Source organism: Acartia tonsa, chromosome 8 (genome assembly GCF_053477335.1).
Source record: "Acartia tonsa isolate MP-2025a chromosome 8, ASM5347733v1, whole genome shotgun sequence".
Lineage (NCBI taxonomy): Eukaryota > Metazoa > Arthropoda > Copepoda > Calanoida > Acartiidae > Acartia > Acartia tonsa.
The window spans coordinates 1,699,729-1,726,668 of record NC_137267.1 but is presented as its reverse complement, the minus strand read 5'-3'; the positions used below and the strand labels follow the sequence as shown (position 1 = coordinate 1,726,668).

Genomic DNA, 26,940 nt, shown 5'->3' with positions numbered 1-26,940 from the left:
CTAAAGGTCAAGTTTTTCTAGTGTAGATTCAATTTTTTGACTATTCTATAACCTCTCAAGAAGGCTTTTATAAGATCTCGTACACTGATTGACCGTTGCTTCCTAATTTTCATGGAATCTTAATATTGGTCCTAGGCAGGTTTGTTTATAATATTATACCTTGTTATCCTATGAATCATTTTTTAAAATCAGATGAATAGGATAATCATATCATGTAAAAAGCTGTTGTCAAAAAAATCCAAAGGTTGACTCTAATTAAAAAAAAGTTTACTAAAATTCATAAAATTAGAGATGCATCCGCAAAAAAAAATCCTAAGGATTCCCACGCGAATAAAAATATAAACAAAACTACAGTATTTATTAATTCCAATAATTGTAATGCACATTATTATTTTTCATATAAATATCACATTATTGTTAGCAGATTATTATTATTAATTGGAATCTAAGTTGAAATACATAGAAGATTTTTTCCACAAACTTTTGTAAACGGCTAGCCAGGGTTCTTAAGGGATAAGACAATGGGCGATAAATTGATGTAGATCTCCACTGCTGATACAAAAATTACCCTTTCTGTAAATTACAAGTAGTGGTTAAAACTTTGGATACTCAACTTAATAAACCAAACAATCAAATTGATAAAAGTCCCCAATGTTGTTGAGCCATAGAATAAGAAAACTTCATAATAAGACTTTGGGGATCAGTGTAGTAAAAAGCCCAATGTTTCCTCCCTTCCTGATATTTCTTGGTCCAATTTTGTATTTTCCCAATTTTTACAATATTTACAAAAGCTTAGCCAAGACATAAATGAAGCGTTTGGTAAGAGAAAACGCGCCTTTAAACCAATCCTTGTCAAAGTTAATAATGAACAAAGGCAGAATTTGCTGCCAGCCGTTTGACTAATGTTTAAAAACCTTCCTTAATAATACAGCTTTGATCCAATTTTTTTTAAAAATTAGTATCACTAAAACATTTTTACAAATAAGATGCATAATATTAGTTTCTAACAAGCACAAAAGTTAAATTAAAAATTTAAAACTTCACGCCATACTCAAATGTAATCAAGATATTTTAATTTAGAAAATTTTGAGCTTATTGCATTAAAAGAAAATATTAGAAGGGGGTTCTAGTGAAACATTGTAAGGAGAAGACCAAAAGACAAAAAATATTTTGTAACATTTTGGGAGATTAATTTATGTGCTATAGTCCCCTCCCTCCTTGATTTTTATATTTTAATTTCATTAAGGTATGGTGTGTTATTACTAGTATTGCTAATGTAACTGAATGGATTTGGATATTGGTGGTCTGTAGGATGGTCTGTTTGTCTGTAAGGAAGCTGTGTGGAAAAGGAGAATTACTGGCTGTCTGTTATTCGTTCATCTCGTGTCTAAAAAATATAAAATAATTGTAAAATAAATTTATTATTATATTATTTTTATTTTTTACTTCTCTAAAACTTGATGTAACGATTATTAAAGTCTGACATTACAAATTATATTACCTAATAAAATATTCAATAGATTTTTTTAAATATCCAGTTTCAGATTCAGGTAATTCTGATCCAATTTTTGTTTACATATACACCACTATATTTTTTCTCAGTAATATGTGCTCAAAAGGCATTAATTGTGAAAGGTTTCGCGATTTATTTTTCAAAACAATAAAAATCTACCTTTAATTAGATGAAAACCTGAATGATTTGTGTCGACCAGTGTTCAACTTTAACCACATAGACTAACACGGCTTCTAGATTAGAAAAAAAATAATCACAAAATTTTGACATTCAGAACCCCTTTCATGCTAATTAATTTTGTCGATATGTCGATAATATATGTAGAATAATGAAATGTCGATATTTTGTCATTCTAAGCCTTTTTCCAGTATGGCTTTGAAACCGATCATTATCTATCCAGTTGATTTGAACCGGTTATCGGCCATACTGAAAAAATCATGTACAGCATTGTATTACAGATATTTTTTCAACGGGTATTAAAATAAAAATGATAAAATTAATACCAGTTTTGTAAGCCCAAACCATCGACCCCTGTAGTGCCAACAAAAAGGGCCGAAATATAATTTAATATCCGGGAAAGCTGTCTATTATACGATGCGATAAATCACTATGATTTATATTAATTCAGTCGTCATTAGATTACGATATAACGATAATGTGTAATACATGACGCCTTATTTGAAGCTTATACAGTCGAAATACACCACGTCGCTCATTTGTCAGCAATATCTATGTTTTGTCGACAATAATATGTAAGTAAAAATATTCTAAAAGCTCTAAAAAAGTTAATTAAATCAAAAAGAACATTTGTACAACATGCATTGAAAATAGAAGATTCATAAAGATTTAAAAAGACAAATAAGAATTTATTTAAAATAATGTCCCTAGTGTAAAGTTTAAAAAAAGGATCTTTGTGTGTGTGTCTGTCTGTCTGTACCAAAGGATCTTTCTAACCGCTGAACAAAAATGGTTCTCCTCTACAGTGAAGCTTCTCATAGGTCCTGGGAAGGTTTCATATCTATTTTTGGGAAGGTACCGGCACCTTACCAAGAGAAATCGCCACTAGAAAAAAAACTTCTCCTTTGAAACTTTTTTACTCCCCCCTCCCTTAAAAAATGTTCCTCTAAATTTTTGATACTTTTTAAGATACACAATAAAAATAGGGCGTAATGGCGAAGCCACTAGATCTAATATCTAGACTAGTTCATCCAGTATATCCTATAATTTAGATTAGATCAGTTTTGTTATTTAAAATAAAAATTATTAGATAGGTTAAATAATTTGAAGTAGTTCTAAATTAGTTTTCTCTATTTTCATCTATAATTCGGTTAACTTGAAAAATATTAATTTTGAACCATGCTGAATGCTAGTTAGACTAAACTCAGGGAGGGAGGGGACATTGGACTGTAAATTAAACTAGTACCTAAAGTATTACAAGCACATTATCTTAGCCCCAAAACTTTGGATAAATTTTAATTGTATCATACTATATAGTGTGTAACCAATATTTTTTTTTAAATTTATTTATCATTGGAATATTTATTGTCCATTGTCTTATCCCTTAAGACTCCTGGTTAGTTTTAAAGCTTTACCCCTTGTGTGAGGGTCTCTACAAAACGCTTAGAATTCGTTGCTTCCGGATATAAGCTCTAAAAGTTTATAATCAAATGTCTTGGCTTATTTTAAAAATAATTAAAATAAATCATGCTTTTTTAAGTACATGCTTAATTTTGATAGTTTCAACTCGATATTACAATACATGTTTTTTTGTTGAAGCATCTTAAAGTATCTCCAAAAAGTGGAGAGGGCGCTTGGCAGAACTATTCTAATTGACGTCATATTAGAAGGGAATCGGCATAATGAGGCCAAACGTTATAAAATGTGTCCACATTTTTAGAGACACTATGAGTTGCTTCATTTTTATTTCGTTTTTATGCCCCCCACGCCTTCTAAAAATTTAGCAAATATAATTCCAACTGGGTTCTGTGAATCCTAAACTAACTTATAGGAAATAATATTTTTTATCATATTCTGTTACACTTTACATTTACCTTAAATTTGCTTAAAATGGACAAAGGCTTTATAATAGAGATGGTTCGAGACATTATTCCTCATTGTCTTAGGAATCAATATTCCTAAAAAATTAAGTTTCTGGTATGAATATTCTGTTCGTAATAAAAACAAAATTAAAGGCCAAGTTTGATTAACAATATCATCTATTATTTGCAGACGAACGTTTGGATCTATTTGTAGAAAAGCTTTGCTTCTAAAAAACTTGAAGTTTGTGCTTGAAAATGTCAACAGAGCAATTATTTCATGTTTGCTTTTTAGGTGTTTTCTAATATTTTACTTTTAACTACTTATTTTACTTTTCAATACACTTTTAGTAAGCTACTCTCTAATTCTCAATGTATGTCCGTCTGTCAGTCGGTAACGCTATGGGGGAATTGCGATTTTCTCGTATGCTATTAAAGATAGACAACTGAAATTTTAAGTGAAGATTCCTGCACTAATCCATAGATTGTTTGCCCGTCTGTCTGACGGTTATGCTTTAAACGATGTCAACAGGTTTTTTTAAGGTTTCGTGATTTTATTTGAGCTTTTGCATACATTTTTCTTTTTTTCTTTTTCTGTTCTACAACTCATTTTGTCTGTTTATCAATTACATGATTTATTAAGCTTCGCTATTTATGGAAATTGTCATCCTTGTTTGACAATATTTTGCACATAATGTAAAATAAATAGATTTTTTGTGCTAGATAGGCAATATAAACATTTTAACAAGTAATTTGATTGAACTGTTCCTATATTGTTTACCCATTGATTCAATTAAGGTAATGAGCATCCAGTTATCCCTTTTATGTAAGCTTTACAAGTTTAGATTAAAGTGTGGGATTGTTTTAGGCTATTTATTTACCCTTGAGATGATCAGGCTAAAGCTTATAGTAAATCAATATAAATGAACTTCATGTACTGTATATACTATAAGCACCCATTTATAATCAAGTTGAAATAAATAAACTAATTTATGCAATGCAATTTAGAATTTGACAAAGTATTTGATTTTGGTATATTTTCTAGTATGTCGCCAAATGCATAAAATCAAAGAAGTTAAACAAAAGTAAAAACAGCACATATGTAACAAATCTACAGTATACATATATATATAGACAAGTACTCCCCCCCCCCCCTCCTTTTCAATGGCTCTCCTAGCAAATTGTTTTCTGTTACTTGGCTGTGTTAATATTCCTGCTGCCATTGGTTAATTTTCAAAGACCCAATTGAGAGTCGGCAAATGGTTATTGCGATAGGAAAATACAGTTATTTAACTCTTTCTTCTTAGTGTTTAATTCTAATTCTAATCTCTAACTCTTAATGTCGCGCACCTGACATAGTAGCAGTAGGAACCTTTTTTTACCTATTTAGTTATGACGGGATATTATGGACCAGATTCGAACATATTAAGCCTTTTGAACCGATACCCAGTCTCGGGTTAGGATTGCAGAAAAAGGTCCTGCAATGAAGTCGTTAGTTGTTTGTTTTTTATATTACCTGGAGTGTCCATAAGAGTCCATGCTAATAGGTTGATAGAATGATCTGTGATATTGCATCAGTGGACTGCTCTCAAAACGTCTTGCCCTCTCCTGTATAATATGTTACTGTTTATTATTTAGATTTATATAGATGCAGCATCCGTAAATGCGAAGCATTAACCGGTAGATCAAACGAATAAGAAACATTAATACTTGTAGAGTATCACAATTTTTTTTTTCATGTATATCATTTCTAAATAAGTATTTTACTAAATATTTTCAGAAAACTTGTTGTTTGCTTGTTTGAAAAGAATATTTAAATCAAATTGCATTATAAACATAACCAATGACCATGGGTTGTTGAGTAGCTTCCCTATTATACATAGATAAATTTTTAACATAGATCAATCAACTTTACGGCTGACGTTTTTTAGAAAACTGTATAAATAAAATGTGACACAACCCAATCTTTCCCGATTTTGTATAATTTTTACGGAACACGATTGCCAGTGACGTCATATTTTTCTTTCCCGAAAAAGGGAAGGGGGGAAGAAAATCTCTTCAAAAGAGATGGGGAAAACCCCCTTTTCTCCCATCTCTTTTTTACTTCCCCCCTTCCCTTTTTCGGGAAAGAAAAATATGACGTCACTGGAATCGTGTTCCGTAAAAATTATACAAAATCGGGAAAGATTGGGTTGTGTCATAAAATGTTCTCCTATAAAATGTATTGAAGCAATAAATATTTTTGTATACTAAAATGGTTGTACTCAGAAAACGCCATCGTAAAATAAAGGCCTTTGTATGATAATATTATTAAAACTTTACAGGAAGAATTTCTTCAATTTTTGAAATGTAAGTTTTCACTGTAAGGGTTTATAATTTGACGATAGTGTTTTACTTTTTTACAATGGTTTTTTTTGCAAGGACGTTTATATGGAGATATACCACTAAATGGAAGCACTTTATAGTGACAATAAAAAATGACGACATCCAATACAAATGACCAATTATAGGCCAATACACAGACTAAATTACCAATAACAGGCCATTATACATTTTTGATAGACCAATGGTATACAAAGCTTACACTAAATGGCTAATGGTAAGTAATTAAATAATAACCTGATTCATATAATATTCTCTTCTTGGTCTAAAGCCCTCACTAGCTAAAAAGAAAATACAAATAAAAACAATTGTAATAAAAATGAACCTAGAATCTTATGAAACATTACATTTGTTTGTTTGAGGAGGGGGGGGGGTCAGGCATTTTTTCTAGGGTCAATATCTATTTTGAAGATGAGGTACTCTCTATAAAAAGATATAAACCTTCCGTGGACCTTTAAGAAGGCTTATTGAAAAGGAGAATCATATCAGTCAAGCGGTTAGCAAGATCCTTTGCAATACATTGACAGACAAACATCCTGTAACTTTTATACAAGAAGAATACCTAGTTTTAAAACGACTAGACGATTCTTTCATGCCTGAGGGAAAGTGCATAGATACAAAACAATTTTGGAGTAAATTGTGAGTAAAGTTGAAATTTGCTGAAACAGCGAAATTTTTTCTGGAATGTACAAAAATGTCTAAGAATGTTTGAATTGAAGGCTGTAAGTGTAAGTGAGAAGTTTTTACAATTCTACTAAATATCCTAAAAACAGCTAATTTTAGATATTTTCATTTTTTACATAATGTACATAAATGCTATTATATAAAGTAGTAAGCTTTTTTATGTCTGTAGCGAATGATCTCGCTAACCTATTAACAGATATGGTTCTCCTTTACATTGAAGCTTCTTATATGTTCCAGGATGGTTTTAACTTTTTTTATAAATAGTCCTAGGTATGGTTTTAACTTTTTTTTTATAAATAGTCCTAGGTATGGTTTTAGACTATTTTTCTGCACTTCCATATTCCTTCGAATCCCCTAGGATCGCAACTATTTTATCATATATGAATCCCCTCCCCATTTTCCCACGGATTTTTTATTAAATTGAAAATAAGGAGGGGTTAGTTTTATTCCTATCCCTCACCTCTGCAAGGCTACCCAATAGCTACCAGATATTATCTAACGTAACCTAACCTAAAGTAATAAACAATCAAAGAAAAACTAGTTCTTCCTTCATTTTATTGCAAATAATGAGTATTTCTTTGCTCGTCTGTGCACTTAGAGAAAATTGACTTTTTTTGTCATAGATAAACTTCAGATTTTTTAAAGCAATTAAATTAATTAAGATTAAAATAAATTAACTAGAAAAATTTATTTTGATAGTTACTTAAAGGGCCAATTTATTAAATATTATTATCAATATTACGATAAAATGTATTTTTTTAAAAGAATGCTGTGATCGTTTTCAAACTAGATTGCATTGTTCTTTTGTAGAATGACCGACAGACCAGCGGACCAAGTAAATTAAAGACAGTCTGTCCGACATACAGACAGACGGACATTCTGCTGTTAGAAAATATTTTTTAAAGTATGGACATTTCAAGTGCAAATGTTAGCGTGTGATATGTCAATATTTTTATAACTTAGACCCAGCTCATTGGATATATAATTACTTGGATGTTGCACCACATTTTCATGTACTGTGATGAAGTAATACTAGCAGCTGGATAAAATAAAAGTTCTCCCCATAACCCTCCTTTACCATCTTCTCCCGTTCTAATGGATGCTGACCCATAAATAAGTTTAATATTAGCAACCTAAATTGGCGACAAATTTTTCCTTGTCAATATATCCACGTATATTATATCTATTCTCAGGTCAGACCTGAACTCTGTAACAAGAATCAGAGGATATATAAATTAGTTTTAAAAAGAACAAGCAAAATTATGTTCATTAGTGGTGCAGAAACAATATTTTTACAAAACTTTATCATTATTGAAAGAGCCTTATGCACTCCCAAATTTAATTAGGGGGAGTAGAGTAAGAAACCCCCACCCCCATTGGATATCCCTGCAAATAAAAAAAAACAAGCTATGCGTTAAGGTTTTCAAGATTTATCTGTTTTAACTATATTTCTTAGAAGCGGATACGCCTCTAGGGGCGATTTATCTTGGGAGGAAAGAGATCCCACACACTTGTTAAAGACCTTTCTTAAATATATTATAAAGAAGAACTATGTCAGTTCAACTACACAAAGGCTCTAGCTACTTATAAAAGCGGGAAGTTTGTAAATATTTTACTCAATGCACTAAATCGTTACAATTTTCATGAGAAATACGCATTTTATAAGGCATACAAAACGCTCTAATTTTTGTTCTATTTAACGTAATTTTGTAATTTTTTTTGCTGGTTATTTCATTTTACATATACTTTTATCATTTTATCAAAAAAAATTTGATCTTTTTTCATCATTTTTTGGAGAAATTAATGCTTAAACTAAGGGTATCTTTAAACGCAAAATTGACGCACTTAGAATTAATAATGCGTATTGAGTACAAGGGGGGGATAATTTCAAGACATGTATGTTCCAAAGATATCTTTTTTATCATAAAATTTTAATGTTTAGTCCACCGGAGATTACCCTGAAAATCATATATCAATTTAGGAAGATAATTTTTGTAGAATAATTACAGAATTTACAACTTTATGTACTTTAAAAGTATAGTTAAGATCAAAGTCGTGCAAAAGGTTGGTATAGGGGTTGTTTACACAACCCTTGTAAAATTAAGGGGGATGGATACACCTCCCTAGGTGTCCACCCATGTCCACCCTCTTGACAAGAGCCTACACCCTCAGATACAACCCCTCTATAAATTCCAAGGGGGTGTAAAGGAAATAAATTTACACCCCTTAAAATAAAGTGGGGTTGGGGGTGTTTAAGGAGGGTGTATTTAAGCAAGTCACTGATTCAGATAATTCTATGCTATCTATTTTTAGGTAAATTAATTACCAGACTTTACTAAAAAAATCTTGCAATATTCTGTACAACTGTACTGTACAACTTTTAATTAGTAAATTGAGACATGAGGAAACTCTCATACATATGAGGGGGGGGGGAGTTAATGCAACCATCCCATAATCAATTAATCCAAATTTTATGAAAATTGGCATGTGTAATCCTTAGTAGGTCTGTTTTTCAAAGTTTAAGAAAAAGTTAAGCTTAAGGGGGGGGGGGGGGTTAAGGCAACCATCACATAATCAATGCACAAATGGCACCTAGAATTCGAATTTCATTACAAAACTTGGCATGAGTAATCCTTGGTATATCTTTTTTCCCAAAATGGAACAAAAAGTTGGAAAAGTAATGGCTAAGGGCTGTTTGCTCAGCTGTTTAGCCATTTTTGGGCTATTTTCAGGGCAAATCCAGCAATAATTACGTAGGAATCATCCATTATGGATAGGTTTTAATGAGTTGAGCTGAAAAATACTACCAAAAATAGTGGCAGCTGGGTAATGGCTTATAAGGATATAAAAAATTGAATATTTCCATGGAATTAAACTTTTCTTAATTAACATTATAACTTTATGTCATGGACATATTACTAAAAACACTTTTTTAATTTCTAGATTTCACTGTCATAACAGCTAAAAACTGCCAAAAATGGCTGAGAACAGCTGTCAACAGCCAAAAGTATATATTGTAGATTAAATCATCCTGCCAGGGAAAACCCAGTAAAAATGTGGCTGATTTAAGCAAAAAAATGACCCATGCTAAATATTTTTTTCTGTGATGCAATAATTGTGACCTCACGAGCACTTCTAAGTTTTTGAAATCAGAAATTACCCATGCTAAATATTTTTTTCTGTGATGCAATAATGGTGACCTCACAAGCACTTCAAAGTTTTTGAAATCTGCGAAAAGAATGTTTTTTTAGTTCTTTTGTGTGATCTCAATTTTAAAGATTTTTACAAAATTTCAATTCTAGTATGTCAATATAAACCTGAAATTTACCAAAAAAATGGAGCAGTCTCAATTATAACATATGAAGGTGTAGCAAGAAATCTGCAAAGTCAAATTTCATTTTTGCAGTTTTTCTTACCTAACTTAAAAAAAAATATTTTAATTTGCTTTAATGTATGTTAAATTATACCAATAACCATATTTTAATTTTTAGTACCACCCACTTACCAGCTAGAACTGGCTGAAAACAGCTGGGAGTGGCCAAGAGTATGATAAGTAGATAGGGCTTTTGATGTATCTAACGGTAGGTATTTATGGGTGCTGAGCTCAAAAATACCAAAGAAAATTCATTTGGCAGATTGCTAATGGCTGCAGCTCAGCTGGGAGCAGCCAAGAGTAGAATGAGTAGATAGGGCTTGTGACGTGTCTCTAGGTAGGTTTTTAACAGTCTGTGTAACAGCCCCAGCTGCCAAATGGATGGACCCTTACTATTTATAGTAGTATTTTTGAGCTTGGTACCAATAAAACCTACCCCTAGACATGTCACAAGCCCTATATACTCTTCATACTCTTAGCTGCTCCCAGCCATTTTCAGCCAGTTCTAGCAGCTGGTACAAGAAATTTTAAAAATGGATATTTAAAGCAAAAATATGTTTCAAAAAGTTGATTCCTATGCAATTAATGATAGTTTCGCCCTGAATATAGCCCAAAAACGGCTAAATGACTGAGCCGCCAGCTGTTAGCCGTCACTTTTCCAACTTTTTGTTCCATTTTGGGAAAATAGATGTACCAAGGATTACTCATGCCAAGTTTTGTAACGAAATTCGAATTCTAAGTGCAATTAGTGCATTGATTACGAGATGGTTGCATTAAGCCCCCCACCCCTTAAACTTGAGTTAATTCCTTTAATGATCTTGATAGATCTTTAATATATTTTACAATAGTTTTTAAAGTTAATGTTGGGAGGGAGATATATCCCAATCCTCTTTTTATAAAAAAAAAATTAAAATGTAATAAATTTCTTATGTAAAGTAGGTTTGGTAAAATCTTAATAAAATCACCCTTGATTTTAGTTAAAGGGGGCTGTTAAAAGTCATAAGTGGGGTGTCAAAAAATTTAGTTGTTAATAAATTAATGGAATATAACCTGATATTATAAATTTGAAACATATTTTTGATGTACAAAGAGAATAAAGGAACATGTATTACACTTTTCTTCATAGAAGAAATTGAATCATTTTTTATTTGTTTTTTTTCAACACTAGGTTATTTGTGTATCTCTTGGTACAAGATACCACCATATTATTAGGTAAATCAAATTTTTTATAAATTAAGTGAATAAGTCTGTTAGACCAAGGGTAGAAACTCAGTAGATAGACAGACAGACGGGCAAGAAGAATTATCAAAGTTTTACTAAAATAGACAATTAATTAGATAAAATCCAATAGAGAACCTGTGAATGATCATACAGACAGAGGGACAGACAGACAGACAGAGGGACAGGTAAATAGTAACAGAGAGTCTTTGAGGCATTAACAAATTACAATTAGGCTATGCTAGATGATTCATTGAAATCCAAAAGAGAGGCAGTTAGATAGATAGACAGACAAGTGGTGGGACAGACAGACAAAAGGACAGACAGACAGAGGGACAGACAGACAAATGGGTATTGCCTAAAACAGTTTGGCTGCTATATGAATCATTAAAACCCACCGTAGAAAAGAAATTTACATTAGTTTCTTATTTCGATACTCAACGCCCCCCCCCTCCCCCACTCAAAGGGGTTTATTATTTCTTAATATCAATAAGTGACTTTTCAGCTTAATAAAATTGAATGTACTTTTTATTTCATCAATTTATCTTAAATAGAACGAAAGTTATAATCATTTTATTGTCTACAAGATATATGCTTAGAGTAAAAATCAACATAATTGTCAGTAAAAACGTCATATTTATGCATATTTACACAGTAAATAAATTTTAAAATTGTATTTTACTGTAATGAATAACTCAAGGGGGTTGTATGAAATATCAAAAACCTAAAAAAAAACTAATTTGGGTTAATTGGTCCAAGTAATGATTGATTTAGTACAGTACGTATGATTAAGTTGTCAATTTCCTACCAGAGTCCTTGTGACTAATCATACAAATATAACACACAAAGACACTTATACTTTTTGAAAGAAAGAAAAAATTAATTCATTAAGTTTTTTATAACTTGCTTTGCGTAAATTGTTTCACTTTTTTACTAGATTTAACTTTTCCTTAAACTTCTTTTAAAGACCGTTCTCATTGCTCAATCAGAGAGAAATATCTTTAGTTTTTGACAGCTTTCAGGAGCATAGCTTATATACAACAGAAATCATCAGCATTGACGTTTGCAATATCAATCTCAATTTAAAAAAAAATAATAATTTTAAACTTTATTTCAATTTTCAGAAAATAAAAGAGCGAAAGTAGGAACATATAACGTTATTTGTAAGGAAGTGTCAAATTTGAAAAGTCGGATCGAATGAAGTTCCCGGTAAAATGTTTCTGGTAATTATAATCGCCAAAAACGTATAGAAACTGACAAAAGAAATGACAAATTATCTGGAATAGTTGTTACTCAATAATGTACATTTATCTCGCAGTGCACTTTCCCTGTGCATCATTAGATCTCGGTTATTTCAGATTATTTAAAGGCCTTCCTATGTCTCTTAACACAGTGTGTGGACTTGACATGTACGTTTAGCCGTTTGGCTGGATTTTTGGAGATAATCGTTACCAGGAACATTTTACACTAGCTCCCAAAACTCCTTACCATAGCAGAGATCATACATTGTTACATCTGATGGCCGCATATAGTTGAATACAGATACCGAGGGTGGGGGCGCAATATCCTCGATCACTTCAATATTTCCTAAATAAATCAATCAATCAATCATACATGGTTACATCTGATGGGCGCATATAGTTGAATACAGATACAGAGGGTGGGGGCGCAATGTCTTCAATCACTTCAATATTTCCTAAATAAATCAATCAATCAATCATACATGGTTACATCTGATGGGCGCATATAGTTGAATACAGATACAGAGAGTGGAGGCGCAATATCATCAATATTTCCTAAATCAATTAATCAATCATTCAGAAATAATATAAATGCTGACTTTTAAATGGTTTCGAATCCTTGCCATGGCAATGGCTGATTAAATGATGTACATTGTACATCTCCATTGATGATACACAAAATTACCCCTTCCAAAAATTAGAATTAGTGGTTGAAACGTGTGAATACTCATCTTAATGAAACAAACAATCAAGATTCACTGAAGTTGCCAAAGTTGATAAGCCAACGAATAAGAAAATGTTATTATAAAATGTTACGGACTAGGGTAATAAACATCCCATTATCCCCTCTCCCTCTCTGGTAATAATTTTTTTTTAATTCTGTACAATAAAGCTATCCTAAAATTATTCTACTCGAAAGATTGTGACTAATTGCCCTGGGAATAAATATTTCATAAGTAAATAGGATAATTGTATTATGCAAAAAAAATGTTGTTAAAAGCATTTCAACTCTAGATAAACAATAAGAACAGAAGAGCTATCAGTTACAAGCGGATATACCAATCCCTTTTGAAGAAAAGCTTCGCGTTCAAAAAAAGCAATTACAATTATCATAGCCAAATATTAAAACGATGTTTTTCTCTTTTTTATTTTATCCCAATATGTAAAATAAAATTATCCCCAATCAATCACCGAAAAGATTTTGACCGCACCCTCCCCATCATCTGATGAAATCCAAAGAAAAAAAATTTAATTTTGCTTAAGTGATTTTCTTAAAGATTATTTTACTGATCTAAGAGAAATTACGTAACAAGTAATTTATTGTTAAATAGGTTTTGAAACTCAATATTTTCTTAAAATTAAACACTTAAACTTGAAGCTTTAAAACAAAAATCTTATCTTAGTTTCACGTAATAGATAGGTGACTAAATTTTCAGGGATTTTAAGGGATAAGACAATTTCTTATAAATTGATGATGATATACAGTCCCCAAGGTTTTTTAACCCAGTTCTAAAACTTTGAGCACCAATGTCCCTTTCATACCTGGCATATCTTAAACTTTTTGGGTACAAGAAACAGTTCTTTTTTCTCGGTTGAATTGTTTTTGTTTTCGACAATGGATATATTATTACTTGGATGTTGCACCAGATTTTCATGTACTGTAATATAGTGATGCTCGCAGCTGGCTAAATAACGATACCCCTGATCCACCCACTTTACCCATCCCCTACCCTCCTATTGTAAAAACAAATTGTCCAATAAATTAGGGCCATATTAGCAACCTAAAATGATGATAAATTTTCCCCTGTCAATGTATCCTATATCCATTTGTTCTACTTATTTGTCAAATAACATTGACATGTCTATTAAACAAAGGATTAGAAATACATTCTTTTAACTTTTTTTAAAGAGCTTAGATACTCAGAAATAAACGATGTCTTGTCATTTGTCATTCCATATGTTAATACATTAATTCATAACAATATGAAAATTTAAATAATATATTTAGGAGAGACGGCTGACCAAACACTATTTTTGGGAGAATCTTAGGAAATTGGATGGTTGGTTCAAAGTTCGCATTAGCAGTGAAAAGATTATTTATTTAAAATTTTAAACAACTTTGCTTTTATGAAGTCTTTCATAAAACCTCTCTATGTGATTTATTTAAGGCTGAATATCCGTGACCTTAGCAAAGCAACTGATAATAATGGCCATTAATTAACTCCCTTTAGGAGTGGTTTTATGAAAAACTTTATAGAAGCAAACTTTTTCAAAATTTTAAATAAATAATCTTTGCTTTTCTTATCATAATAATGCGGTAACTCCTAGGGGATGAAAATTGAACTTGAAATTTTCAAATCTAATTTTTTCAAAAAGACCCCACTGAAATATTTTGGTTTTGCCTGGAATAATCATGGTTTTATGTTTGATTTTACCATACATACTTTTGTCTTGATTCAATTGTAGCCTGGCGGGATACTTAAGAATAGTGTTGTTTATCACATTTCATTTGTCACATTATGAAACATATCTATCAAATGACTGAATACGTCATTTTTTGTAAAGTTATTTTAAAACATATGTACTATGTTGTATAGTAGCATCGCTTCAATAAAACATATGACAAAAACTGCTTTAAGAAAACAAAAACAAAATTGTATCGTAAGAAAAGTTCTATTTTAGTGTCACTTTGTTTGTTTTATGCTTTTATTTTTGCGGGGTTTTTAACCGGAGTTTTCTAGTATTATTGTCACGGATCTAAGGGGATAAGAAAATAGCCGATAAATTGATGTACATCCCTAATGATGATACACTAAATTAACCTTTTTGTAGATTACAACTAGTGATTGAAACGTTTGGACACTCAACTAAATGAACCAACAAATCAAAATTAAATAAAGTCCCCAAGGTTGTTAAGCAAACAAATAAGAAAATGCTATTATAAGACTTTGGGGACTAGTGTAATAAGCATCCCAATGTTCTCTACCTCCATGATTATTGTCTTCAATTGAATGACATATTTTTTTGGTAGCAAAGCTACTCTTTAGCAAGTCTGTATGTCTATTCATGGGGCTAGGTCTGTCTAATGTCAATCTGTGAAGCATATGTATTACTTATCTGTCTATAGGTGGAGATGGATGATGGCTTGCACGTAGTTCCACCTGCCCGCGGGTCAATGAGTTCCAGAGCCATGCTGAGAAGGTCCTACCATGTCAGACGGGTTTGTGATGAGGCTCCAGTCTAACAGTCATCCCTGAAACTCCACAGTAATGGAGGTTGGCGCAGGGCTAATAACTCTGCCCGTAGAAAAACTTTATTACAGAAATACAACAAGGTACCCCTCATACAACCCTTGTAACAGAGGAAAGTATGGGAAATTCTTCTGATCCAATGACTGAGGCTGTTGGCAACAACAATATGACGTCTGGCTGGCAAACTGCTAGCAGACCAGGTAGACCGAGGCTCCTCAACTCTAGTAGATCAACCAAAATTTGCACATGGAACGTACAAACAATGTACCAGGCAGGAAGAGTAGAAAACATTATTAGAGAAATGACGAAGTACAAGATTGATGTTCTAGGCATCACTGAATCACGATGGACTGGAAGTGGTGACTTCAAACATCTCTCAGGCATGAGAATACTATATTCTGGCCAACAGGATGAGGCACTAGGTCACCACCAGGGAGTAGCACTTATCCTAACAGCCGATGCCTCCAAGGCTCTGATAAGTTGGCTACCACATGGCCCAAGAATAATGGAAGCTTATTTTAAAACCTCTAACAAGAGGATAAATCTGCGGCTAATATTAGTCTATGCCCCAACTGAGGATAAAGATGATGATGTCAAGAACAACTTCTATGACCAACTTGACAAAGTTTACAGGGATGGTCAAAAAGAGAAGGACATTACCATGCTCATTGGTGATCTCAATGCCAAAGTTGGTGATAACAATGAAAACATGGAGGAAGTAATGGGTAGACATGGACTTGGTTCCATGAATGATAATGGAGACAGACTTGTAAGTTTTTGTACAGAGCATAAGTTGGTGATAGGTGGAACCCTTTTCCCTCACAAGAAGATTCATACAGCCACGTGGAAATCACCAGATCAAGCTACTTTAAACCAGATTGATCATATATGCATCTCCAAGAAGTTCAGAAGATCCCTTCTTGATGTAAAAGTACAAAGAGGTGCAGATGTAAGCTCGGATCATTTTCTACTCTCTTCCATTGTTAAGCTAAAACTTAAAAAACAACAATCAGCCCAAAACCCAAGGATTAAATACAACATAAGTGCTCTTCAAGATCAAGACAAGCTAAATACCTTTAAGCTTAACCTTCATAATCGTTTTGAGGCCTTGACACCCACTGAAGATGATACTGTTGAAGAATCCTGGGAAGAAATCAAAACTGTCTATAATGAAGTCAGTAAAGAATATCTAGGTTTCAAGAAAAATGAAAAGCAACCATGGATTTCTCAAAATACCATCAACCTTATGAATGAAAGACAAGAGTTGAGAAAGAAAGTCCTTGATACAGAAAATGAGGCTGACAAAGCTTCTTACAATAGACTTAGCAAGGCCATAAAAAAGAGCGCTCAAAGAGATAAAAGATCCTACACTGAAGAACTTGCAACAAAAGCTGAGAATGCTGCAAGACAAAATAGGATGAAAGAGGTCTATGATATCACCAGAAAACTGACTGGTAAATTCAACAAATCTAGTTCACACATCAGAGACAAACAAGGTAATCTGTTGAAAACTGATGAAGATAATCTGAACAGATGGGCTGAACATTTCAATGATATCCTAAATGTACCCTCTTCTGAAGAAGAAGTTGATATCCCACCTTCTGAAGATACACTTGATATTCTCACTGAGCCCCCTAGCCTGCAAGAAATCAAGGAAGCGTTAAAGACTCTCAAGAATAACAAAGCTGCTGGTCCTGACAATATTCCTGCTGAAGTATTAAAAGCCGACATAGAACTCTCAGCCAAGTCCTTTTTACCCCTCATACACAAAATCTGGAATAATGAGATTTGTCCCGAGGACTGGAAAAATGGTCACATCACCATTTTACCAAAAAAAGGAGATTTGACTCAATGTGGAAATCATAGAGGAATCATGCTTTTATCAGTTCCCGGCAAAATTCTAAGCAGAATTATTCTAAGCAGGATCAAAACTAAAGTTGATGAAAAGCTTAGACCAAATCAAGCTGGTTTTAGATCAAATAGATCAACAATTGATCAAATTACAACACTTAGAATAATAATAGAACAATCTAAGGAATGGAACTCTCAGCTTTTTGTAAACTTTATAGATTACAAAAAAGCATTTGACTCACTGGACAGAACATCACTGTGGAAGATCTTGAGACACTATGGCATTCCAATCAAGATCATCAAGATTATCAAATCTATGTACGAAGATGGTGGTGGTAAAGTGATGTTCAAGGGGAAACTGTCTGATCTGTTTGTTATTAAAACTGGGGTCAGACAAGGATGTCTCCTTTCCCCTTTTCTCTTTCTCCTTGCTATAGACTGGATCATGAGACAGTGTGAAGCAAGAGATGGTATTCAGTGGACCGTTACTGATCATCTTAATGATCTGGACTATGCAGATGATATTGGTTTACTCTCTACAACCAGACATCAAATGCAGAGAAAGACGAATAGGATTGCAGAAACTTCCAAGAAAATTGGATTAAATATAAATGTTCCCAAAACTAAAATCCTTAGAATAAATGCCACATCTCAAGAACCAATAAAGATTGGCGACATTAATTTGGAAGATGTTAGCACATTTGAATACTTAGGCAGTAAAATTGATGAATATGGTGGAACAAATGCAGATGTTAAGGCTAGAATATGTAAAGCTAGATCAGCTTTTGCTTGCCTAAACAATATCTGGAACTCAAGAACCATCTCTGTTCGCACAAAGTTAAGACTTTTTAACTCAAATGTCATGTCTGTTCTGCTCTATGGAGCTGAAACATGGTTTCTAAATAAAACCCATGAGACTAAGCTCCAGACTTTCATCAACAAATGCCTGAGAAGGATTCATAAAATCTTCTGGCCTAACATCATATCAAATAAAGATTTGCTTCTGAGAAGTGACATGAAAGATATAAGATCAGTGATAAAGCAAAGAAAATGGAGATGGTTAGGACATACCCTAAGAAAAAGTCCCCAAGATATTACTAGGCAGGCCTTACACTTTAATCCCCACCAGGGGAAAAGGAAACCAGGAAGGCCAAGGAACACCTGGAGGAGAGAGTTGGAGAAAGAGATGATTGATTTGAAGATGGAATGGAGTGATGCTGTTGCCTTAGCAAAGGAAAAGAAGAATTGGAGAGACCTTGTCCGTAGCCTATGCCCATCATAGGGCTACCCAAGGCATAAGTAAGTAATCTGTCTATAGAAGAGAAAACATAAGAATTTTATAAATCTAATAACAAATTATTAGGGTTGGGCCGGATATTTTTTTGGCCGGATACCGGATACCGTATATCCGGCCTATTTCAAATGCCGGATATCCGGTAACCGGCCGGATATCCGGCCAACGCCGGATATCAGGCAAATATCCGGTTATCTGGCCAAATTACCGGATATCCGGCCGGATAACCGGCCAAATTACTACATATTAAAGTATCAAAAAAGGATATAGTCCCTTTTGTGGCAACGCACCTTAAGGGGCGATTCGTTGTATTTTTAAAATTGCTTTTAATAGGTTATTTTAGGTTAGGTTAGGTTATATTTGGTTAGGTGATTGTCCCGCAGGGTTAGGCAATTGGCCCCGCAAGGTTAGAGTCCCCCACAAGGAGCTAGAAATATGAGGAAAGCTACTGTGAAAATACAAATAATCGCTCCTTAAGGGTCGTTGCCACAAAGAGGACTATACCCGCAAAAAAAATTTCTTCATAAACTAATGTTTTATATTATACTAGCGGCTGCGTCCCTAGTATCTAGGGATATTAGAAGGGACATGAAAGTGCAGAAAAATAATTTAAAACCTTACAACGACTTTTTTTTATAAAAATGAAACAGCCTAAAACCCCTGGGACCTATAAGAAGCTTCACTCTAAAGGAGAACATATCAGTTCAGCGGTTAGTGAGATCCTTCGCTACAGACAAAAAAAGCTTACTACTTTGTATAATAGGATAAAATTAAGATTAAAACTTAAAAATTAAGTAAGTATTAAATGATCTTTCTTCTTAGTAAATAAATCGAATGAACTATTACTTCCCTCTATTTGGGGCGTTGAATGCCTGCCCCCCCCCCCCCTCTGTTTTTTTCTATTCCATTTTCTGTGTATAAAAGGTAGAGGGCTGTAAGTGACTTTCGAAATATGGGTATGACACATAACTGAGAGTTGAAATTTTTTTAATACCTCCTTCCTGGCGAAGACAGGATGCCAGCAAATCTGGTAAGGTCATTCAGGTAAAAAGAAAAAATATTTTTTTACTTAAACAAAGCATTTCATGTTATCTAATACTAAAATATCCTATAGTCATATATCCTCATATGTAATATAGGTGTTCAAGTTGATTTCAGGTTCCAGGTATAATCCTGCAAGTCCTGAACCTCCAGGTCTCCAGAAATCTTTAAACGGTTCCTGTGACCGCAAATTTTTACTTGAAGATTTTAAATTTTAAACTTAGGCTTTTTTTATATATCTTCATGATATATTACAATTTCATAAAATCCGTTGCCGTTTACCTGCAAACCGTCGGTTTGCGGCTGGCAGCTGCCAAGTACTGCTACCACCGCCAAAATTTATGTTTTGAAATTTCTAGTATAAAATTTACATAAAGATAAACAAATTCAGAAAAAATTGTTCATCTATCTTCAATAATAAGAAAATTACAGCCATTTAAGATTAAAAAAACAGAGATTTTTGTTGTAAAATATAAAAGATTATATTGCCGGATATCCGGCCGGATAGTTTCAATATCCGGTATCCGGCCGGATATTGAAAATGGCCGGATATCCGACCCAACCCTACAAATTATACTTCATAACTTATTCAACCACAATCTGCTGCAGTCGCAAAATTGTATTCAGCAGCAATCATTCTCAACCGCAAGTCAGAAACTGCCGCCATCAGCATCAGCCGCAGGCCATCCGCCGTAAGCAATACTTAGTTACAACGCTACTTATGGAGATAATTATCCTTGTTAACTTGTTATTACTGCGCTACTTATATAGATACCTATCCTTGTTAATTTGTTATTACTGCGCTTCTAATGAAGAAAACGTTCCTTGTTATATTTTTGCGCAGGTCACCTTTCCTTCGATAATGGATATAGAATAAACGTGGATATAATGACATGGGTGAAATTGTCATCAATTTAAGTTGCTGACAGTGACATTCGTGGGTCAGTTTGTTCATACAATACGAAGGGGAGGGGATAGGGTAAAGAGGATTGCTGAAGAGTATAGTTATATTAGCCCGCTCCAAGTTTCACTTTATTAGGGACATAAATGTCTGGTGTAACATCCATGTAATAATATTTATATCCATTTCATCGATAATTTGAAGACGCTCTTGACGTTTAAAATTGCGCACAAAACAAAAAAAAAGAAACATAAATTGACAATAACTATTTAAAATTTGACACTTTTGAAAAACAATCTATTATAATTATTATTCTATGTGCGTTATTTTGGTTTCAACGAAAACTTTCCAAATATAGCGTAAAATATATCTAGAATACAAAATAAAAAATTACTTTCTTTAATGAAAAGACAATGGCCGATAAATTTATGTACATCTTGAAAGATGATACACAAAACTACCCTTTCTGTAGAATACAATCAGTGTTTCTTAAGGAACAAACAAATCAATAGAAGTCCCCAAAGTTGTTAAGCCAACAAATAAGAAAACGTTATATAGAACTATTTGGAATAAATAGGCAAATATCCACTCCCTTCCTTATATATATATAGTAGCTACGCTTATAAACGCCCCTAATAATTTCAACCAGTTTATTGCTTTGTTTATTTGTTTATATGTGAGGTCAGACAGATATTTATACACTATAAATGGATATAGGATATACGTGGATATATTGACAGGGGAAAATTTTACCTTGAATGACCTCATGTATTGTTCATTTCGTTCATCCAGTAGGAGGGGAGGAGTTAGGATAAAGGGGTTAAATGGGGGGTATCATTAGTTTAGCCAGCTCTTTATCAGAGTACAGGAAACTTTTTTTCTTTTAGAAACTAAAATAAAAATGGGGGCTGGGGTCGAATTCAACCCTAGGGGCCACTAGGGGCGTAGCCGCTAGTATGGTTTTATTATATTTCAAATCAATTGTAATTAGATAATTTGGACAGTGACATCTTCTAAAAATAAACAGACCCCTAAAAACTTTACAAAAATAAATTGTGTAAATAATAGCAGTATGACTTTAACAAAGCGTTTAACATTATTCCCAGAATGGATATATTACAACCTGGATGTTGCATCAGATTTTCATGTAAACTGATAAAGTGGTGGCTAAAATAACGATACCCACCATCCACCCCCTTTTCCCTATTACCTCGCCTCTCCTACTGGATGAACGAACTGACAAATAAATGAGATCTATATTAGCTAGCTAAATTGACGACAAATTTTCCCCTGTCAATATATCCACGTATATCATATATCCATTATAACCAGACAAAAAAACAAGGACAATTGTAAGTCCAAAATAATAGCTTTTTAAAAACAAATATTTTTTACACTTTGATAAGATCGCTGATTGCATCGTTCTATAGCTTTTAAACTTTGCTCGATAACGTAGCAACTTCATAATCTTAAGCAAAAAGTCAGTTAGTTCATTTAAACATTTTAACTTGTAAACTTTTTTGTGATCTATATGTCCTATTACCATGAATTTTTTATTGGGGATTCCTTGGAAGTTTAGGCAACACATAACAAGCGAAGCATCTCTTTAAAAACGTTTTTATGTTCTTTTTCCTGTTTTACTAGTTATCAACCGTCTAGTGTAAACTCTTTGACTAATAGATTTTGTCATCCTTAAATTTAAAGCGTCAAAAATTTGTTTTTGTTTATCCTCTAAAATACAATTCATTGCTATGCGTTACAATATTTTAAAGTGTAGATTTTCTATAATTAGGGTAAGCCGTTTGTCCGTCTGTCTTGCCTTTTACGGATGAGGCTTCTGTCAATGACACTGTAACGTCAGGTACAACAACAAAGGATAACACCCAACAGGCATTGATTGCGCGACCTTTATCTAAAAGTCCTGACTGTGTATGGTAATGAGTTGCAACCGTTTACCGGCTAAGGCATTCCCTTCCATGACGTTTAATATTGTATAGTAATAAGTTGCACCCGTTTACTAGCCTTGGCATTCCTATATATTTGCGCTACTTATGCAAACGATTGATTTGTTCTTATATAAGCGGTCCTTTTTTGTCTTTAAAGAGATCCCCCAAAAGTGAAAAATATGTCCGATTAGCAAACGAATTGAAATTTGCATATCATGTTTTGACTGGACGTCACCCCATTAATTTTGAGTTAAGGGGAAATTTTATGTGAAATAGCCTTAAACCTACCCTGGACCAAAACTAAACAACGCAAAAAATAATCTGTACCACCGTTTAAAAGATCTTTCGGGATATTTGCAAAAGCAAGTATAATATTTAAGATTTGGTAATAATGGTATAAAATTTGCTAAAAAATCTACTAAAAATCTGACATAAAAAAAAACTTCTGTGTCCTTTTAAATTGTCTTGACCTCATCTCAAAGTGATGTTTTTTTTTTATTGGGAGGATAAAGTATAAAAGTAAAAACAAAGATGATAATGTCTTGTTGTAGAGTTCCTCAACAGATTATGACGTCATACAATAAAATAGCTAATGAGAGGCCAGTATACACTGTAACTGACCAATTGACCAATAAATTTTACCATTGGTCAATTACAGTGTATACTGGCCTCTCATTGGCTATTCTATCGTATGACGTCATAATCTGTTGAGGGACTTTAACCATCTTCCAAAAACTTGCAAAAACATTTTATTAAAGACAACGAATGGAACGGCAAAAATATAATTTAAGAGACTGAAAACAAACTTGTGTAAATAACATTTTAATTTTTTATATAAGGGCCAAGACATTCCCTCAAGTGAAGCTTTTTATAAGTTAACCTTACAAAAGAAATCAACACTAAATCCCCCCCTGAAAGTATTTCAAATCTGTATGCGACAGTGAAATAAATAAATCCATGTATTTTAAAAGAAACGAATACTTTAATTTGGATAGGTAACAGCCCATAAAGTCTAATGCAATACCTATTTGATTACATTGTAAATAACTTAGAAACAAGGATGTCAACATTACTATGTAGCAAAGCACTTTAGTATTGATTACTTATTAAATAATAATGACAATATACATAACAAATAAAGCATATGTTGAAAAAACATTTTTTTTAAAGTTAAGTCATAGTGCCTATATGTAGAAAATTAAACCTTTCTATCTTTAACAGTAGCCGAGAAAATCATGTTTTTATTAGCTAATCAGATATATAGACCTACAGAGTTAGTTATAGTGTAGCTTTTCTATTTCACGTTTTTCTAAATAAACACTTTAATTTCACACTTAAGATTGTGCATTTAAAAAAAATGAATTAAAAAGTTACCTTTAAAAAATACCTTTATCTTACAAATTAGGCAATTAAACAAGAATGAAAATATTATAAAAAATCTAATTGCTAAAAAATAAAAAATGGTAATTATAAAAATTATGAAATTCTACAATTTCAATATTTAAAAAAACACAATTCTAAGTGTAAATTTAGCAAAACACAAAGTAAAATGTACTTTTTAAATATGATTATGATAGTTTGAAGCATCTTATAGTGCCTAATAATAAATGACGTTATACAAAAAAAAATACCAATCGTAAATGTGTACTAGCCTATCATTATTGCCATAATACCAGAGTAAGAGGTGTCTCCGAAGTTTTATAATAGTTAAATAAGTTTCTTAATCGTTAGTTTACCAACTTTGAATAATTGGTTATATGCCTGTTTACACATTTTATAAGGTATATGTGACATTAAAAACAAAATTTCAACATCTTTAATTATGACACAATTCAACCCGTATACGAGTTACCTTTAAGGGACTCCATCCAATCTGACCAGAACCTGACTCTCTGGGTCAGCCTCAGGTTCGAGGTGTAACAGTCCAACATACTCTGGGGCATCCTGAAGTTTGAAACATTTTCAACTAGTATTGTAAATAAACCACAGTTGTGATGCTTTAATTTCATTCAAATTATCCAGTTTAATCAGACTTTTAATCGTTGTTTTTTTTTAGATGGACGTACATTCAGACCAGCTAGCTATAACCAACAAGCGAATTAATTATTTAACCCTATTTCACCATACTTGCTTAAAACCTGTTTTTTGGAAGATTCAATTTTTAGCATTAAAACAGTCCATCGATGGTAATTGATATATTATTACATGGATGTTGCACCAGATTTTCATCTACTGTTGTAAAAAACTGGATAAAATAACAAAACCCACCATTCACCTTCTTGACCTTATCCCCTCCCCTCCTACTGAGCTGGATCTTTAAATCATTTTTAATTGGTTGGTTCATGAAGTTAAATGTCCAAACGCCTCAACCACTAATTGTAATATACAGAAGAGGTTATTTTGTGTAGCATCATTGGGGATATACATCAATTTATTTGTCATTGTCTTATATCCCTTTAGATCCCTGCATATTAGCAACCTAAATTGACGACACATTTTCCCCTGTCAATATATTCATGAATGCTATATCCATTGCGATGGTAAAGTACGTGGTTATATCTTATTGGGTGCTCAATGTTAAATATAATCAAGATACATAATCTATAAATCAGCCAACAGGAATAATCAGATTAGAAAATGAACAGATAACACTTAGGATAAAGCATTTCTTTAATTTCGTTAAAAGTGAAACATATGGGAAAACAAATATAATAAGATGTGCATATTTTAATTTCTAATGATAAAATATCTTTCAGGAAATTATATAGCCAAAAAAATTATCGTTCGTATTAATGGAACAAATCCTATTTATGTGTAAATAAACAAAAAGGTTAGAAATTCATTGTTTAGTTTTATGGAATAAGAGGCCAGATTGACCATCTAGATCTACTATATCTTTCCATTCAAATTACAAATCTAAAACGTGAATTTGTACTCTTAATTAGGACTGTACAATAGAAAAAAAAGGAATAAAAGTATAACTTTAACTTTCCTCATATAACTATTGCTTTCTGTTCGGATTTTATATTGACAGCATAGCAATTGAAGCCATTAAAAAAATTTGACCTCTATTATATTATCCTGCTGGTGGTATATAGCGCCATGAGAGGCAAAAAAAGAAGAGAAAACTACTACAAAAAAAAGCACAAAAACGGGTGGGATAACCTAATAGTTAGAGGTCAGACTTTTCAAAAGGATTAGATCTTGATTTTATATAAGTATGCTTTAAAAAAAACTTCCTGTGGACAGTCCTTTTCATTCTTATAATTCATTCTTGTCTGCTATTAAAAGATTGTTTTGGTTATTGATAATGTACACAATGCCGCGATTTACCTACATTTTATCGATGGTGAAATACAATTTTTGCCCCCCAACGACAGCTGAAAAAGGCAATTTAATAAAGGTTGCGTTATTTTGCCCCCCAAATCAATTTCTGAATTAATTTGCTTGTTGGTTATACCTTATTCCTGCATTCAGACCCCTCACAGAATTTAAAACTAAAAATTAAATAGGCTAAAAGCATCCAGTGATTGGTGCAAAGCCTTCCCTTAATAAAGAACTCAACTGAAATCTAAAGTTAGTTTAAAAAATTTAACTTTGTTCTTGTCAAGATTATCTTCAAACAGCACAAATATGTTAAGTGAATTTAAATTGCTTTATTAGATTTTTTAAGATTTTTTTTGTGGTAGGATAATTCTAACTCTTTGGATAATGGTGTTACCATCCCCCCAAAATTGTTTTTAAGGACTTGTGAAAAGCTATACTATAAAGGAAAACCATATCAGTTCAGCGGTTACAGAGATCCTTTGGTACAGACAGACAGACACTGATCCTGTTACTTTTATATAAGGATTATTTTAGTCCTTATAACTAAAGGTAGAGCAGGTACGCTCTATGAATTCACCTGTATATTTCGTTTCGGGTGGCAGTTGATTTAAAACTGAAACAAATAAACAGTGTTTACTTTACTTTACCTCGTTTCTTTCGCAGGCGCGGTGTGCGTTCATTAACGTATAACATCACTGCAGCATGGCAGGGATTCAAAGGGATAAGACAATGGCCGATAAATAGATGTACATATTTTAGTTTTGTTGTTGTAATAATATACTTTCAAGCATGGCTACGATTGATATCCGCTGGATTAGAACCAGTTCTCAGCCATACTGAAATATCATGCATAGCATCGTATTACAGACAATTTTCCACGAA

At 32.7% G+C, this 26,940-nt stretch overlaps 2 protein-coding genes across 4 annotated transcripts in view; one reads left to right on the top strand and one right to left on the bottom strand.

Moving 5' to 3' along the window:
• The window catches only part of LOC145325787 (chitin deacetylase 7-like), a 181,914-nt gene that overhangs the window by 69,773 nt on the left and 85,201 nt on the right, over positions 1-26,940 (top strand). The gene's annotated exons all lie outside the window — the stretch shown is intronic.
• Positions 345-26,680, bottom strand: LOC145325775 (uncharacterized). Its single transcript, XM_080168733.1, has 7 exons — positions 26,636-26,680; positions 24,584-24,675; positions 12,695-12,793; positions 6,169-6,212; positions 5,066-5,157; positions 1,673-1,746; positions 345-1,387 (listed from the first exon to the last, which is right to left on the bottom strand). Exons 2-6 carry the CDS (start codon positions 24,672-24,674, stop codon positions 1,722-1,724), a joined length of 351 nt encoding a protein of 116 aa, XP_080024859.1. The 5' UTR covers position 24,675; positions 26,636-26,680; the 3' UTR covers positions 345-1,387; positions 1,673-1,721.